Raw genomic sequence first — 16,149 nt, 5'->3', positions numbered from 1 at the left:
TATCTGAGGTCACAGTGAGCTTGTGGCAAAGCTCAGTTTGGGCTCCAACTTCTATGCTAAAACCCACAGATAGCAGCCCTTTTGCTCTGTAAAACTGCTTTTCTGATTAGCAGCAACGGTCAGCAGGCTTTATCACTAACATGCTCTTGCTATGAGATGTATATGGCATGCTCTGATGTCTATTTCATCCAAGGCCTATCCTCCAGGGAAGTGTTGCAGCAGTGTTCAATAATTAAGGTTTAATAAGGTTTGATCGAATTCAGGTATCTTGCACTTGAATTCTTTCACAAAGATCCCATTTCTGTGGGTTTTTTTTTTTTTTTTTTTTTTTTTTTTTTTGGTCTTGGCTTCATTCATCAGGACTTGAGACAATGGCAAAGATAATGGCATTAAATGGCACCTGAGAGTGCACACAGATACACTGCAAACAACTTGAGTGGTAATACTTGCTTTGTAGCAAAATGCATTACAGGACAATGCTTTTCCTCCATGCAATATTTACTAAAGCATTTCCATTATAAGCTGAAGGGGGACGGCCAATTTTTCAGTTATTTCCATTTCAACAACTGCAGTTGCCTATTCTGGAAATAAAGTGGATAACCAGAAAACAGTTATTAATCTGACTCATTTTTAAATAGGCTGGGAAGGCAGAACAAAACTCCTGTCAAGTTACCATTGCTCTCTTCTTTGCCAGCTGGAAAGAAGTGCTAGAAAGCAAGCTGTTAGAGAATGCAACTGCTTTATGAAAAGCTAAGTAATCTGTTAGCAAGGATGAATTATATTTATTTAGTCTGGCTGAAGATGTTTGCCGTGTTTTTTGAAATCTGATTGATGAAAGAGACATTACTATCGAATATTTTGTCTTTATATGTCAGAATAAGTAGTGTAATCTATGCTAAACATCCTTACAAAACGAATGTGATTTAAATGACATAGTGACATTCACTGTCTGAAAAGAAGACAGAACAAATACAGACAACTGAGAAGGTGTTTAATCCTGCTTGCCTTTTTTGATTTTTGATTATCTCCATTTAGACAGCTGCAAGGAAAAAGCCGCACGGGAAACTTCCATGTGTCTCTGGATGAATTCAATTACATTGACCATCACAAATGTTTTCTTATCACAAAGAGAAATGGAAGCAAATACTGGTATAGTTGCCTGCCGGGTAGTAAGATGTAATGCTGTTAGGGTCAAGAGAAATATTAACATTACAAACTAGATCTTTTAACTTTGACAGGGAAAAGATTAAAAATCTTATGCTCTCTGGAGCAGAAATTATGTATCTTCTCCTGTACTTTTATGAGACAGATTTTTGTACTAAATATGCTAAATTTGCCCAAGCTGTATGGATCAGCATATTGTGACACTGATCTACCTTACTCTCCTGAATCTTTGTCTTTGTAAATAAAGTAACTCAGCACCTTGGCAGGTGACCACAGACCAAATGTGATCTGCGATTTTTTTCAGTATCTGATTCACTTCTGGATCCAGATTAAAAAGACTGTTGGGAGTCTGTTGTGGACAGGACAGAGACTTACCATTTTAACTACAGGCTAAATTGAAACTTGGATTCCCATTTTCAGATTACAAACAGAGCAAAGTACTGGAATAGATTGCATGTGAATGCTGTGAATCCAACATCACCGTCATGGTAAAGATCAGGATAGACAAGAATGTCAAGAATCATTTCATATAGTCCAGCTTGTGTTAGAGCAGAAAAATGGATTAGATGACCTAACATCCTTTTGACCCTTATTTCTTATGATTGTGCTTTGAATGTAAATATATAAACAACATAGATGTAATTAAAGTAGCCTTGATTATTTTGTTCTGAAGTGTCTTAAACTAATCAGCAAACAAGTTTTTTTTTTCCAGTCTAGGTCTTGTATTTTCTTCAACCAATACATTTCCTTGTAACTTTCTTCAGAGAATGTTTATATGTTATATTTTTAATTTATTCTCTTTGTTAATATAATAATACTTCCCTCTTTACTGCGTAAAGTGTTTATAATTCTTAGAGGTTGCTGCTACTACTCTTTATGAAAGGAACGGTAGAAACTGAAGTGCCAGAGGATTTGTATCTTGGTCAGCTACTAAGGGAGAGGAAAAAATGTCATTTGCAAAACGTTTCCAATACACTGAGCAGAACATCTCCTCTCCGAATCACTTCTTATAGTGATAAACTACTTACCACCACTGCAAATGTGTGCCTTCAGCTCTAGTATCTTACGAAATGTGTGGTACCAGCATCTATAGCATGTTGTTCTAAAAGCAGGATCACTTGTAAGGCCTTTGGCCAATGCCAGGAAATCAAGTCACTTTGTGTCCTGGTTGAGATAACTAAGGGTAGCAGAAACTGGTTAAAAATGTATGCATACTTAAGCTGACAGAACAGTAACTGGGGATATAGGAAGTGATCACCTTATATAAATAAAAACAAAATAATAAAACTGGTAGTTTTATGAAACTGGATTTTATTTCCATTGAAATCAGATGCACAGTTTGGTCTCCGTTGTTGTAACACAGCAGATGCAGCAGTGAAAGATGAGTTTATGTTACTTAAACTCAGTCTTGATGGCGGGCCTGACTGCCTTAGTGGCATCAATGCAAAGCCAACACAGTGCATGAGGAAACTCCTTCAGGAAGCTCATTAGAGTGTATAAATGTTGCCTAAACCTGTCTTTGTAAGGCTCCCCCCATCTTCTCCTTGGCACTGGTGAAGTGCCAAGCGGTGATGAGCGTTAGGAGAATTATTGGTCATACACCAGAAACTGCTTCAGGCAGCATGGCTGGTGTTGATTACAAACATCATCTGGGGACAGTGCTGTACGCCGAGGAAGGCCTACAAGGGGAAAAGCTCTCCTCAATTCCAAGTACAGGTGTATCCTTCACAATAAATTTATGGCACCTGATGTGCCGGTGCCCCAAGAGCTGTTGCAGCCACCGCTCCCCACAGGCCGCCATCACCCAGGGCGCGGTGCCGCCATTTTGTGCCCCCTTGTGTGGGGCTCGCAAGGGGGCTCCATGGCAGGCGGGGGCATGGCGGGGCTGGCAGCCGGGGCGAGCTGTGAGCATCCCGAGGCGTTGCACCCCATTCCCCCTAGCCATAAACAACCCCTTCCCTGCGCTTCCCCGAAGGCTGGCCACCACCACGCAGCCCTTATCAGCGCTGCCACCTGCCCGCCTGGGGCAGAGGCGGCGTCCTGGGGAAGGAAGGGGTTGTGCCAGCGAAGAGAAAAAATAAATAAATAAATATATATATAATAAAAAGAAGAAGAAAAAAAAAAAAAAAAAAAAAAAGTTTTGTGGGCAAGGGCTCTTCGGCGGGAGGGAGGAAAGGGGCCTGCCCGAGGGGAAGGCCGGGGGCGGCGATAAGGGTCGGCCGCCCCGGGGGCAGGCGCTAGGGGCAGCGCGGCGGCGGCCGGCGGGGGGGATGCGGAGGCGCCGGGGCCGCGCCGCACTGAGGGGCTCGGAGGCGGCGGGGACATGAGCCTGGGGGGCGGCCGAGCCCCGGGGCTGCTGCTGGTGGTCCTGGCGCTGCTCCTGGTGCTGGTCCTGGCTCCCTGTGCGGGGCGGCGGCGGGGTAAGTGCGGCCCGGCTCCCTGTGCCGCCGTCCCGCAGCCGAAGCCGCCGGGAAGGGCGAGGAGGGGACGGGAGGGGAGGGTTTGGGGACCCGCGGTGGTGTCCCCGCGGTGTCCCCGGGGTGCTGGCACTCTCCGAGGGGCCGTGGCGTCGAGCAGGTGCCGTGCTGTGGGTTTGGGGCTCGGGTCCTGCGGGGACGGTGCCCTCAGGAGGGCTCCCGGGGGTTGTGGTGCCCCACAGAGAGACCCTGGGGGCTGCGGAGGGGAGTGGGGCTGAGGCTTCGTCTCTTAGAGGTAAGGAGGTGGAAACACCAAAAAAAAAAAACAACAAAAAAAAAAGCTTTTTTTTTTTTTTTTTTTTATCTCCCGGAGCAGCAATCTGAGGAAGACACTCCCATTTCTTATCAGAAGATTGAAGCGCCACGAGGGAGTTCTTGCCGTGGCTGTTTTTGAGGGTGGCTTTCCTAATCGATGTTGGCTGCCCTGAGGTGCTGACAGGTTTTTGTTTTCTGTTCTCGCCAGGAGCACAAACAGAAAAGTGCCTGCAGGAGCTGGGAAACGAAAACACTGCGCACGTGGACAGGGCAGCTGCCCTTCTGATAAATTTGGGGCAGAAAGAAAGCTAGCTAAGAGACTTCAGCTGCCTTCTCCTTCCAGTCATGCTTATGTATTTGGAAACTATGTAGAAACACACGGTTTCTTGTCAGAGGTGTAACATATGCTGGGAGATTTGTGTTTTGTAACAACCACACCATCCGTCTCAGTCCTGGCTGTCTTAGAAAAGTAAAAGGTCCCTATTGCTGCGACCAGCGTGCTGAGACGGTATCAACCTCTGCACCGTGTGTTACTGTTAAGAAACGTAAAACAGGTATAAACACATATAGACTTTCTGTTTGCGCTCAAACCAGCCGTTCTGAGGTTTGTTGCTTGGAAAGTGAGTGCAGGTCTGAAGATAACGGGAACAACTTAGCAAAAACAAAACAAACAAACAAAAACAACAAAAAGCAGAAATTCACATAATGCACAAAAAGTGTGAATAGAAATTGGGGAGTATGTTCTTATATTATGCTAGTTTCATGAATGTTTACAGCCTTATCAAAGTATGTAACTTAGGTATTGTGTGATAAGCTGCTAAATTACTAGTAAGATAAATTAATTTCTAAGATGATTTTAATAAAGTCACTGCTGTGCTAGCAGCATTCTCAACATCATTTTTATGAATAGCTTATATAACATATACATATGGATGATGTAAGTAGGCCAACAGGTAGCCCAAACATCCATGTGTAAGTAAGAGAAAAAAAAAAAAACAACGATGGAACAAACGAGGAAAAAGAAAAGAAAACCAAAAAAGGGGAATGAATAGAGCTATTCGTTACATGTCACATAAGCTCTGCTAACAACTGTCATGAAAAGCTGGTTGGTTTGTTGTGAAAGAATAGATGGAGAAAACTGTCTAGTATAGATATTTTGTTTATATATATATATATGTTTGTTTGTTTGTTTTTGGTGAGGCTCAATAATATGGCTATGGTTTTCCTGCCTGTTAGAAAGTGAGGTAGAAGGAGATAGGATTTTGTTCTATGTCTTCTGATCAGGATTTTACCTCCACTTCAAATTCTGTACCACTTACTCACAGCAGACCAACTTTATGTTTTGGTTTTTTGTTTGTTTTAACTGTTTATTTTTGTTCTTAAAGCAGTTGTGAACCGATCAGTTCCAGATGTTTGCGCGACTTGCCACATTCATGCTACATGTCATCAAGTTGAAGGAAAAAGTGTCTGTATCTGTAACTATGGATTTGTGGGGAATGGAAGAACCCATTGTCAAGGTAGGCTGTGTGTTAGTAAAATGGTAGGAAATTGTATATTCTTAAAATGTCCTTTCTTGGGCAGTATCACTGAATTCTTCAAAACACAATAAGAAATTTCTGATTTCGTGACAGAAATTCCAAAACATGGAATATGTGTGGATTGTTTTTTTTGTGTGCACGTGTTTTCTTTTTCTTTTTAATGGCCAGCCGTGAGCAGTACTTCACACGTACTGAATGTAAGTATTGTTTTGTACTCAGCTTTTGAGTTATTATTCAGTTTCTAGTCTATAATGAAGAATTGTAAATTCATTTTGTCTCAGAAAATGTGGGCTTTTATCAAACATTTGCTTTCAATATGCAGTGTATTGGAATGGGTTATTTAATAATCTTTTATCCAAGCTTCTAAACAAAAAAAAAAGTTGGTTCCACTTCAATATTCTTCTCAATCATTGTTTCAATCATTGTGAACTGAGAACTAGACAATAAAGCTGACAATTAAAATTAGCATTCTTCACTGATTTTTTTCCAGTTATTGCAGGTTACAGAACAAATAAAAATTAGCTTTATAAGCTGAAGGTCTATTCGTAATAACAGTGTGCCTATATACACAGATTTCTTAATTGTAAATACCTTACATGAAGAGTGTTGTTTAGCACTTTTCCATGGCTGTAATTTATATCCTCCTTTTAGTACTATCTCATACATGCCAAATCAGCGTGTGAATCAGAGGCTGACATCAAATAATGTGTCTGAGTGAATGTAATATCTTACCACTGCTTAGAGGGGAAGGTCCTCAACCTCTGATACCTTCCACTCTGTCTCTTCCCCTTCTCCACAAGCACTGACACCCACTGGGCCCAGTTCCCTCATTAAGCTGCTTATTTTGCCATGTTAATTCTCTGCCCATTTTGTGAGTGGAGGAAGGTCAGCCCAAGTTCCACAAGTGCTGCAGACAGCGCATGCTGGAAGGAAGCAGAGAGAAGAGCAGTCCTTCTGATTTCAACAGCCCTTAGGTCAATTTGAGCTGTGTCCCGAAACGTCATTCACAGTTTCAATCAGGGACAACAACCTCTATTGGTCTAAATACTCCATTTTTCAAGCGGTGTTCACCTCACAATTAACCCTGAAAGAAAAACAACAAGGGGAAGTCTGATTGCATAAGGATGAGCGAGATGAGGTGGGTATTCTAATTCTGAATATCTCTCTGATGTGTTTTAAATCTGCTTGTAGATAAAGACGAATGCCAGATAGGAGCCAACAAGATCTGTGGAAATCACACACTGTGTCATAACACGCATGGAAGTTTTTACTGTGTTTGCCTCGATGGATACCGGGCCTCTAACAACAACAAGACATTTATTCCCAACGATGGCACAAACTGTACAGGTAGACACACAAGGAATCCTGATCACCAGGAATCCAGAACTTCACTTCCTACTGCACAAGACTTTCTTGTCATTTCAGAACTTACTTCCTGACAGAGTACTTTCGGCTGTGTGATGCAAACACTTACTTGACATCTAACAGCTATGAATTGGTTCAGTTGTTCATTCTTTATTCTGCTACTCTAAATTACTGCTTCAAAGTCACACTCAGTCAATAATATCTCCAGAAAAAGAATCTAGGATTAAGAAAATAAGATGATACTTATCTTTCCCTCTGGAATGTCCTTGTCTTGTTTAATGCAGGATATTAGTCTGCTCCTTGTTAAGTTCATGGGCTGTTGTGATTAAGATATTTGCAGCAATTGAATTTTTCTGGAAAGAAAAATGTATTTGAAAGAAATGTATTTGAAACTATTTTTCAGGTGAAAAAAAAACATTTAAAAAACAGCTAGCTACAAAATTCTGAGAGTCTCCTCCTTCCAGATGCTTGAGCACCAGGCATGATAAGCTCCTTTGTTTCCTGGAAGAGCAAACAGGAGTTACGTAGAACTCTTCAGGGAATGCTGTAGTTGTGTTGTTTTGAAGTTGGGTACTATGGTAATTACTTTTTAAAAATCTGGCGTGACGTGCATATATTTTTCTCTGAACTTTTAGATATAGATGAATGTGAGGAGTCTGGGCTGTGTGGTCACAACGCAAGATGTGTAAATACTGAAGGAAGCTACAAGTGTTATTGCAATGATGGTTATAAATTAGAAAGTGGAGCACACTCCTTTCATCCAGATGGGAACAAAGATTCCTGCCAAGGTGAGAGTCCTCAGATGCTGTGTGTGCAAGCAGATAACACTGAATCTGACTTGATCTGGTAGTACCTGCCATGACTGTGCTTTTAAGCAGCAGGACAGAAGCCCTCTCCACTGTCGTGTGATTATGTTTTTCTTCTTCTTGTGTTCAACTTTCTCCAGTAATACCGAGATGTTAGAGTCACCATGGGATGTGATTGCTGCAGACTCTCGGCAGTCATTCAGAGGTGCAGCGTCAGAGAAGTTTAATAGTGCCATAAAGGTGACATAGTTAGTTTCTGAGCAGGGAGGCAATGTGGCATAATCCACTTGCCTGTGTAATCACACTGCTTGAAGGGAAAGGAAGAGAGGATAAATAGCTTGAGAGAAAGGTCAAGTGAGTAAAACAAGCCTAGGGGAGAGGAATAATAAAATAATAATTTACCCATCTGTTACATACTTGCCACCTGCATGAATAAACTGCACTGTTTATCTTGCTGTATGATGCTCTTACAGTGGCTGTCTGTTGTGATTTTTGTGCTGTGAAGGCTCTTAACCCAATCTTTTGCAGAAATTAGATGTGGCTCCCCTCCTGAAATGGAGCACGGCTACATTGTAGGAAACTACAGCTTGGTACCAGGCAGTACGGTTCATTATGAATGTGAAGAAGGGTTTTACAGCGATGAGGGAAAGCTCTCATACTGCACTGCAAACGAAGCTTGGGAACCTGCCACTTTGCGCTGTAAAGGTGAGAGGAGCTTTTGTCGTTTTAAATCTTTCATAAATTCTCTGCTAGAGGGGTATGTGGATGGCAAAGTGTGTTTGTGAAAGGCAGTAGAGATAGTTTAAATAAAAAAGGGGGGGAAGGTTATTGAACCTATTTTCATATTCAGTAGATTCTGAATTTGAGTGTACTTCAAAGTCAATATACCATTTGCAGCATCAACAATGAACTACTGTTTCTGTCAGTATTATTTACAAAGGTCTTTTACAAGAGCAGGTTTGTTTTCTAGTAATTGTACAGTAAAATCATGCCACCTCTTTTTGTTACTGTAAGGACATTTTCAATACTGGCCCTTGCATTTTTACAGCATGTTCTTGTGTCTGTGAGCTGAGGCCTAGCAAACATCTAGACTGCTCTAGCAATTTGTGGGAAAGGCCACCGAGTTGGAAGGTGTCAGTGACCTTTCAGGCAAAGACACGATTTCTCTGACAGCTTCTACAGGGGAGAGGAAGATTGTCATCCTGAAAATGATCAATTAGAGAAGAGAGTGGTCTACAGGTCTTCCCTGCTTGCTTTATTTTTTCAGAGTGGACAGAATGTAGTATTTATGCAACTGTGCATGAATAAGGAAAAGGAGGGTGTCTGGAAAAAGTGAAATATTAAACAGCACTAGAAAATTCATGAGAGAGAAAAGGTTAAAGGATTTAATATTAAATTATTAGTAGCCCTTACTGCTAAGTAACAAAATGCATTGACATGGAAAATAAATTAATTGAAATGATATTTTCCCCCAAATAAGGACAATGAATTAAAAAACAAAAAGGAAGTGCCCAAAGTCTCGAAAGGTCCCTAAATGAAGCTTGTGGAATATAGCTCTTGTGAATTATTGATAATGTGTTTTTTTTTTTTTTTTTATAAATATTTTTCATTGGTATTCTGATCACGTTATTTTTTGAATTCCTGCAGTCAAACAGTAGGTCAGGCTGGAGTTTCTGAGCACACTTCCAGTTGTTAAATGAAATAAAACACCTCAAAACCCAGGAAACAACCCATGGGTCTGAAATGACAAACTATTTCCCCTTTGTATTGCAAGCTCTTTTCCTGCATTTCAAGTAGAACTTCTCTTTTTGTAAAACCAGCATGCCTGATTTTTTTTTCTTTTCTTTATATCAGCACCTTAAGCTCTGACAGTTTCTCTGATGCGTCTTTATCACAGCTAACTGAAGATTTCTCCTGGCCAGGTGTAATGCTGTCTTGTTCAGCAAAATCAAGAAGTTTGTCTTCTGTCCTCCTTCCTATGCTAATTTAGGAGTTTATTTTAGGTGATGATAAAATTCATCATTGATGCTAGGCCAAACTTGGTAAGGTGTCTGACCTCACATTAAGACAATGAAAGTGGCACATACCCCTTTTTTGATTTAAATATATGTAAAATGTGTCTTCTAAGAGCACAGCTTCCCTCAAATATTAATAACATAAATTTGAGGTGAAAGGTTAGTTTTCTGGGAAGTTGTGTTGTGTGTGGAGAGGCGTAGTTAAACTGTTGAATAATGGTGTTTTGTCACGCTAACATGAAAGCCTTTTAGACAGTTGCTTACTGAAGAAAAATGGGCATGGTAGCAAACGTACTGCTTTTGACTTCTTGTTTTGTGCATTTGTAAATGCCAACTTACTGTGTTTGTGAACAGAGCAGCTGTTAATTGCAGTGTTTTGAACATCATGTAGACTCTTGCTTTAAGAAGAAGCTTCTGTCTCACGTGTTGCAACCTTTTTATGGCTTTGCATTTCTCTGGTCTCTGTGCACTTTTAAAAATTTCAGTTCCTAAAGAGTTTCTGCTTGTCTGCCCCCCTCTGACTCACTGCAAATGGTGTCGAATCAGAAGACCACCCTTAATCTGGTTGGCAACAGCAGGAGATTCATAAGTATAGTAAAAACCCAGGGCATTATCTTTGTATTAGCAGCCAGGTTGAGGAAAGAGTCAGAGACTTGCATGCCATACTGAGGGGAACAGCAAACAGAACTCACTCAGTTTGGAAGCAGCTCCAGAGTAGATGCAGTTTTGTCAGCTGCAGTGGGAGTGGCGCAGAGGACTTGAGGGAGATTTGGATGACTGCAGGAGAAGAGAATTAATGGATAACAGCAAAATAACCTGATAAACATGACTGCAGCCATCGTTACTTCTGGACAGAACAGTTCATTTTCCTCTTATGTCTTCTCCATAGGTGTGGATTGTGGGGATCCACCTTCTATCCTAAATGCACGTCCAGCATCTGCAAGCAAGACCATGTATGGAAGTAAAGTTACTTACAATTGTGTTCATGGTTATTTTATTGCAAGTGGCAATCAGACTGCAGTCTGCAATGCCAACGGACGGTGGGATGGTGCTGATTTGGTATGCAAAGGTAAATCAAATCTGCCTATGTATTAATTAGGATAGATGCTGTTTCAGCCATCACTATAAATAGGAGTCACACAGTCATCAGTTAGAGACACCTTCTGTGGGAGTATGGTTTATATGGTCTTGTGGCATATGAAGTACAATCACAAAGCAACAGCCATATTTTAAGCAGTTTTTAATCTGTGTTGTTAATGAAGTTGCAATAATTCTTGAATATTAACATTCTCAGGACAAAAGCTACATTTTCAGTATTGTTTGCATGTTAGACATTGGGATTTCCATGAGATGAAAATTCAGCCAAAACTGCTGCTATTTTCCTAGCTTAGTATCTATTCTGTGGTCAAAGCCACTCCTCAGAAATGGAATCATTATTAGCAGCTAGCCTCTCCTTAAAATTCCAGTACATCTTCCAGTTGCTGACTAAGATTACTGAACCGTGCTGTTGTTACTTGACATAACTCATAAATCCCTTCTGTTTTTGAAATTTGGAAGAATGTAGCCTAACAAGTTCCTTGTTAAGAAAGAAAAGTAACAGAAAGTAACATTAAAAAAAAAAAAAAAAAAAAAAAAAAAGTGCTTTACCCAGCAAAATTTCTAGTGATTGGTTACTATTGAGCTAATATTAATGACTATGTGACCTGGGGTTAAGTACAGTCTTTAGTCAGTTTTCACACTGACACGACTTCAGCATTCCATTTGCAGGACAATTAATGTCTCATCAGCTCAGTCTCATGAGGCCAAGTCTTCTGTTCATTGCAATTAAATATAGTCTTTTTTTTTTTTTTTTTTTTTTAAATGATGTTTCAGCCACTCTCTACTATTAAAATCTTCTTAATATTCTGGTTTAGGGTTACCACTTCAAATAAAAGGTCGTCTGTGTTACACATATACGTACTTCTGCATTTCTGCTTTTCAGTCTTGATTACTGGATAGCTATAGGCAGAGAGCTGTAGTTAAGGAGCAGTCATTTTTGTATCTCATCACATACTGTTCTTCTATATGTTAAGCATTCTACACATGTAAATTAGTTATTCTAAAGCTTTTTTCTGATGTTTAGTAAACTGATACACATATTCAGACACATTGACATATGGAAAGGTACGTAGTCATTATGGTAGATGTATTCCACACTGCAATACATACGATTAACTTTTACTCTACAGTCTTCATTTTTTACTTCATTTTCCTTTTTTCTGAAGTAGAATTTCAGAATCGCTTAAGGTCAGTGATTGAAGATGTTTAAAAGCCTTGTGTTCTGTGTTTAAGCTCTAGTGAAGATAAGATTTTAATTCTTACATAGTTTACTTTTCATAAATGAAGCAATGCAGAACTAGGATTTAAGGTTCCTTATTAATTAGAAAGGGAATTTTAACCCCAAATAATATTCTTCCATTGATTTGATATTCTTTTTTTTTATTATTCTTATAGTTCCCTGAAAACAGTCAAGTAAATGAAGTAATTTTGAAGCAGGTTACTATATCTTTCTAGTTACCTCTCAAGAGGTCTGAACAAGCCAGATTTTCTCCCAGAAGAACTATTTCTGCTTGTCTTTAGCAGCCTCTTTTTTTTTTCTTTTTTTTCTTTTTTTCCAAAGCTCAAGTTAAATCCACTGGCAAGGGGATATAAGCCTCTTGATGCTGTTCTTCCATGTCTCTCCTTGGACCATGTACCATTTTTCAGCTCTATTGTTACTCATGATTGGAAAAATTAAGAAACAAATAATGTGGTGGAGTGTTGTGGGAAGGTGGCTCCGTTTCTAAAAATTTGCTTAGAGATCCTTGTTCTCCATTTCAAAAACAGGATGATGCTTTATTTTACTGTTAATCTTGAAGGATAAATGCTTCACCTTTTTATAAATTTTCAAGTCATGAAATGCCAGGTTCTGAAACACTGACCTGACTGCTAGAAGTCATTAGGAAGTGAAAAAATGTGGTGGTGTTTTCTGGGACTATCCACATCTCCTTGAATTCTTTGATAGGCCATCCTTGTTTCCATTTTCAGGTTTTGTTATAATGTTTTTTTCTGTTCCAGAAATAGACTGTGGCAGACCTTCGCTGATTCCACACACAGAAATGATCTGGGATAACTCTACCCGTCTGTGGAGCAGAGTGTACTATCAGTGTAAAGAAGGATATTATTTTGATGGAGACAGGAATTTTTCAGAATGCACAATGGACCAAGAGTGGGAGAATATTACTTACGTGTGCAAAGGTAAGTATTACGGTAGGAAATTTTTGTAGGGGTGTGCTATTTAAATAGTTTCTAATTCCTGTTCTGAAGGTAGGGTAGATGAAAAGCAAGAAATGCCTTTTTAATCTGCAGTGTAGAGAACATGATATTACTTTCAGACAGAAAAGGCAAGGAAGAGAATGGTAAACATACAGTGATTTCTAAGGGATGTCATGGTTAGAGCTTGCTGTATCTGCCTTGCTTTTTATTTCAAACAGAAAAGGACTAATGCAAATGGAATTTGATTCCTGCACTGAGAACATCATGCTCTGAAGGACAGGGGAACATCATTGGTCAAGGAGGTGGCATTTAACAATATTCTCTTCTGGGCCTGATACACTAGTTGTGCTCAATCTTATAGTAGGGGCAGTGGACTTGAAAACTCCTTTCTTTCCTTCTCTCCTGATACATAGAGTAAAATTTGTTTGGAGCTTGTCTGGGGACCTTTCCAGCCTGGATCTCTGGCTTCTCAGAATTTCAATCCAGGAGGATTGTCCTACAAAAGAACAAATCCTGAGAAGGGAGATCTGTAAGGGAGGTGCTGTCATGCCGTGGGCTTGAAAACAGGTTGTAATGACATTTTAATAATAGCTAGGAATTAGCAGATGTTTTGGGCTGTGGCCGCTGTGCTCCTCAGTATTGTTTTGTGTGAAAGAGCTATCTCGATGACCGTCCATCTCTCGATTTTAAGTAGCATTGCTGTCTTCTGCAGGTGATAATGCTCCCATGGTTTTGTAGCAGCCATATGTTTTCCAGAGGGTCTGGAAGTGTCCCTTTGACCGCTTTGTCTGCTACCACCTCACAGACCAAACCTTTACGCAGAGCGTGGCCTCTCTTGCCTCACTTGATGCCTTGGGTACTCACTGCAAATGTAAACCATGCAACATCACTTAAAATGAGCACACAGACAAACAGGTCTCTCACTTCTTATCGTGCCCTAATAAAAATGGAATTGCTGATGTTAGAAGTCATGATTCATACTTTATTTGCATTGCTCTTCTTTCTGAACGCACTGAGCACTGCAAAGCTTTGAAGGGCCTGAACCTGCAGACTGCACTTGCAGGTTTACTCTGGATTTCAGCAGGGGGTTTGTGAGAGGCCAAAGGGTGAACTCCAGCTCTAGCTGTTGGATCAGACAGCAAAAAAAAGGTCATAGCTATGGACAAGTAGAATGGAAATGCTTTAAAATAAAATAGCTTAACTAGTCCAGACATATTTGAAAAAAATCATAAATAAGAAATTAGTACAAAAATTAATACAAAAGTCTCCAACTTCTCAAACTACTATCTTTTTAACACATTAGCAGTAACAAGTGTCTTCCAAATGAAATAAAATTGCTGATTTCCTCTGTAGAGTAGGAATGCATGGTTTCACCTATTTTTGTAGAAGAAAATTCCTTGGTAAATCTGGGAATTTTTTTATAGAGTGAAAATAAGATGCTCTTGTGAGAATAATGATTCTGCTTGTGTAACAGAAGGGCTTTGGCTATAAAGCATGAGAGCATGCAGCAGTGGAGTAAAAGATAGTCTAAAACAAGAAGCTTCATTTTCATCTTGTGACTTTCAGAGAAGAAATTGTCAAACCTGAGCTTTCTTGGTAGTAATATTTCTACGACCTGCAGAGGTTGCTCTGGGTATGTGCAGGAAATGTTACACAAGGTAACATTAGATTTACAGTTGCATTTTTTGTAAAAGGGAAATGTGTAAAATGAAACCTTCCCACTCTGTTCTTACTTGTTAGGTAGATTGATTGTAGCTGTGAGAAGGCTTGAAAAAAAAAAAAAAAGGTCAGTCGTGCCTTGTTCATGCATCTGGGATGCTTACTCCTAAATATTCACTTGCAAATGCAGTGTATGTTGTTAACAAGTCTGTAAGGGTATCTGTTTGAGAAAGCAGGGAGAGGAAACGGGGTTATTTGACATGCAAGTGTAAAAGGAGTTGTTTCTGTCTTTTAGTGAGCTTTGATGCAAATGTTTGACCACATATGTTGGGTTAGTTGCTCTTCATTATTCTGATCCCAGAAAACTCCTTCTCTCTGTCTGTTTTCTGTGGAGGTTGTTAATATTCAGTGCTATGTTTAGCAACTTTTGGTGTGGGTAGTGACAAGATAGTGCCTAAGAAAGGAAGACAGTTTACCCAATTTCATTATTTTTATCCAAAGAAAAGAAAACACAAGTGTGCCTTAAAGAATAGCTTCTCAGTATTTAAATATGTTTCCAGTAACCCCATTCTCTATATTTTTAGAAATGTATTGACTAAAACTTCTTGGATGTGTTAAGTGAAATACCGTCCTTGCACTAGAAGCAACTGCTGTACATGGGTGGGAAAAATACTTGGGTATGTAAAAAGAGTGGATTGGCCTGTGTGGGAAGGTGATGCACATTACTGGTGAAGTATTCAAACCTCCCACAGTACGAGAGAGCTTCTGGTAGTCATAAGGGAAATGTGGCCTCTGTGTCACTGTGATGCTAAGTCTGACAGCACAGGTTTCTCACTGATCAGCTGTGAGCTGCCTTCCAAAGCAGTGATAAGCAGTAAGGGCTGACAGCAGTTTGTAGGATTCTGATGCACAGAGGATGAGATGATTCAGTCCCAAGATGTTGTGATCCAGGAACTCAAATAGGAGCCTCCCCTGTTCTCTAGGCAAGTACACACTGCATCTGATCCTGATCTTGGAGCTTCTTCAGTGTCTTAACTGTATGTGCATGCTCTTTTTCACAGTGCTTTTTACTCAATGCAATACTGACCGTCTCTCTTTCACTGAAGGTTAATTTTCTGTTTCATTTCTCTGTATTGTGGCTCTCCATCTACAAACAGAGTTTAGCTGCATGTCTTCACCTCTGGTAATCGTGTTGAGATAATAACGTGGAACTTGAATATTACGATAATAATGAATATCTTAAAAGCATCAAGGGAATAAGTGTTGTTTTTGAGCCAGGTCCTATTAAATGTATGTTGTATACCAACGCTGAAAGTCCTAATGGATGGTGGATACTTGCTACATACCTGCAGATTTCTTATAAATGCTTCTTCTGACTTCTGAAGGCTTAGAAGGAGGAGCAGTTTGATGAATCAGTTCAGAGAAGGGACAAGAGATTGTCCATACCGTGCACTTTAAAATGTTGCAAAAGAGGAAATGAATACTTTTATACTGTGAAACATATTGAAAGAAATCAAAAGCAAAATCTGAACCTGGAATAAACAGGGCAGGACCATCTTCTGAGGTGTAAACTGCA

General features: G+C 40.0%; 1 protein-coding gene across 1 annotated transcript in view; it reads left to right on the top strand.

The window, feature by feature from the left end:
- The first annotated feature begins 2,735 nt into the window (after positions 1-2,735).
- SUSD1 (sushi domain containing 1) overlaps positions 2,736-16,149 on the top strand; it is a 45,154-nt gene continuing 31,740 nt past the window's right edge. Inside the window, exons 1-7 of the mRNA XM_032206338.1 lie at positions 2,736-2,874; positions 5,285-5,413; positions 6,626-6,781; positions 7,435-7,587; positions 8,134-8,310; positions 10,510-10,689; positions 12,717-12,896. Of these exons, the coding sequence (XP_032062229.1) occupies positions 2,736-2,874; positions 5,285-5,413; positions 6,626-6,781; positions 7,435-7,587; positions 8,134-8,310; positions 10,510-10,689; positions 12,717-12,896 (1,114 nt within the window). The remainder of the gene's footprint in view (positions 2,875-5,284; positions 5,414-6,625; positions 6,782-7,434; positions 7,588-8,133; positions 8,311-10,509; positions 10,690-12,716; positions 12,897-16,149) is intronic.

Source organism: Aythya fuligula, chromosome Z (genome assembly GCF_009819795.1).
Source record: "Aythya fuligula isolate bAytFul2 chromosome Z, bAytFul2.pri, whole genome shotgun sequence".
Lineage (NCBI taxonomy): Eukaryota > Metazoa > Chordata > Aves > Anseriformes > Anatidae > Aythya > Aythya fuligula.
Note: the sequence above shows the minus strand (reverse complement) of the source record. Positions and strands in the feature narration are given on the sequence as shown.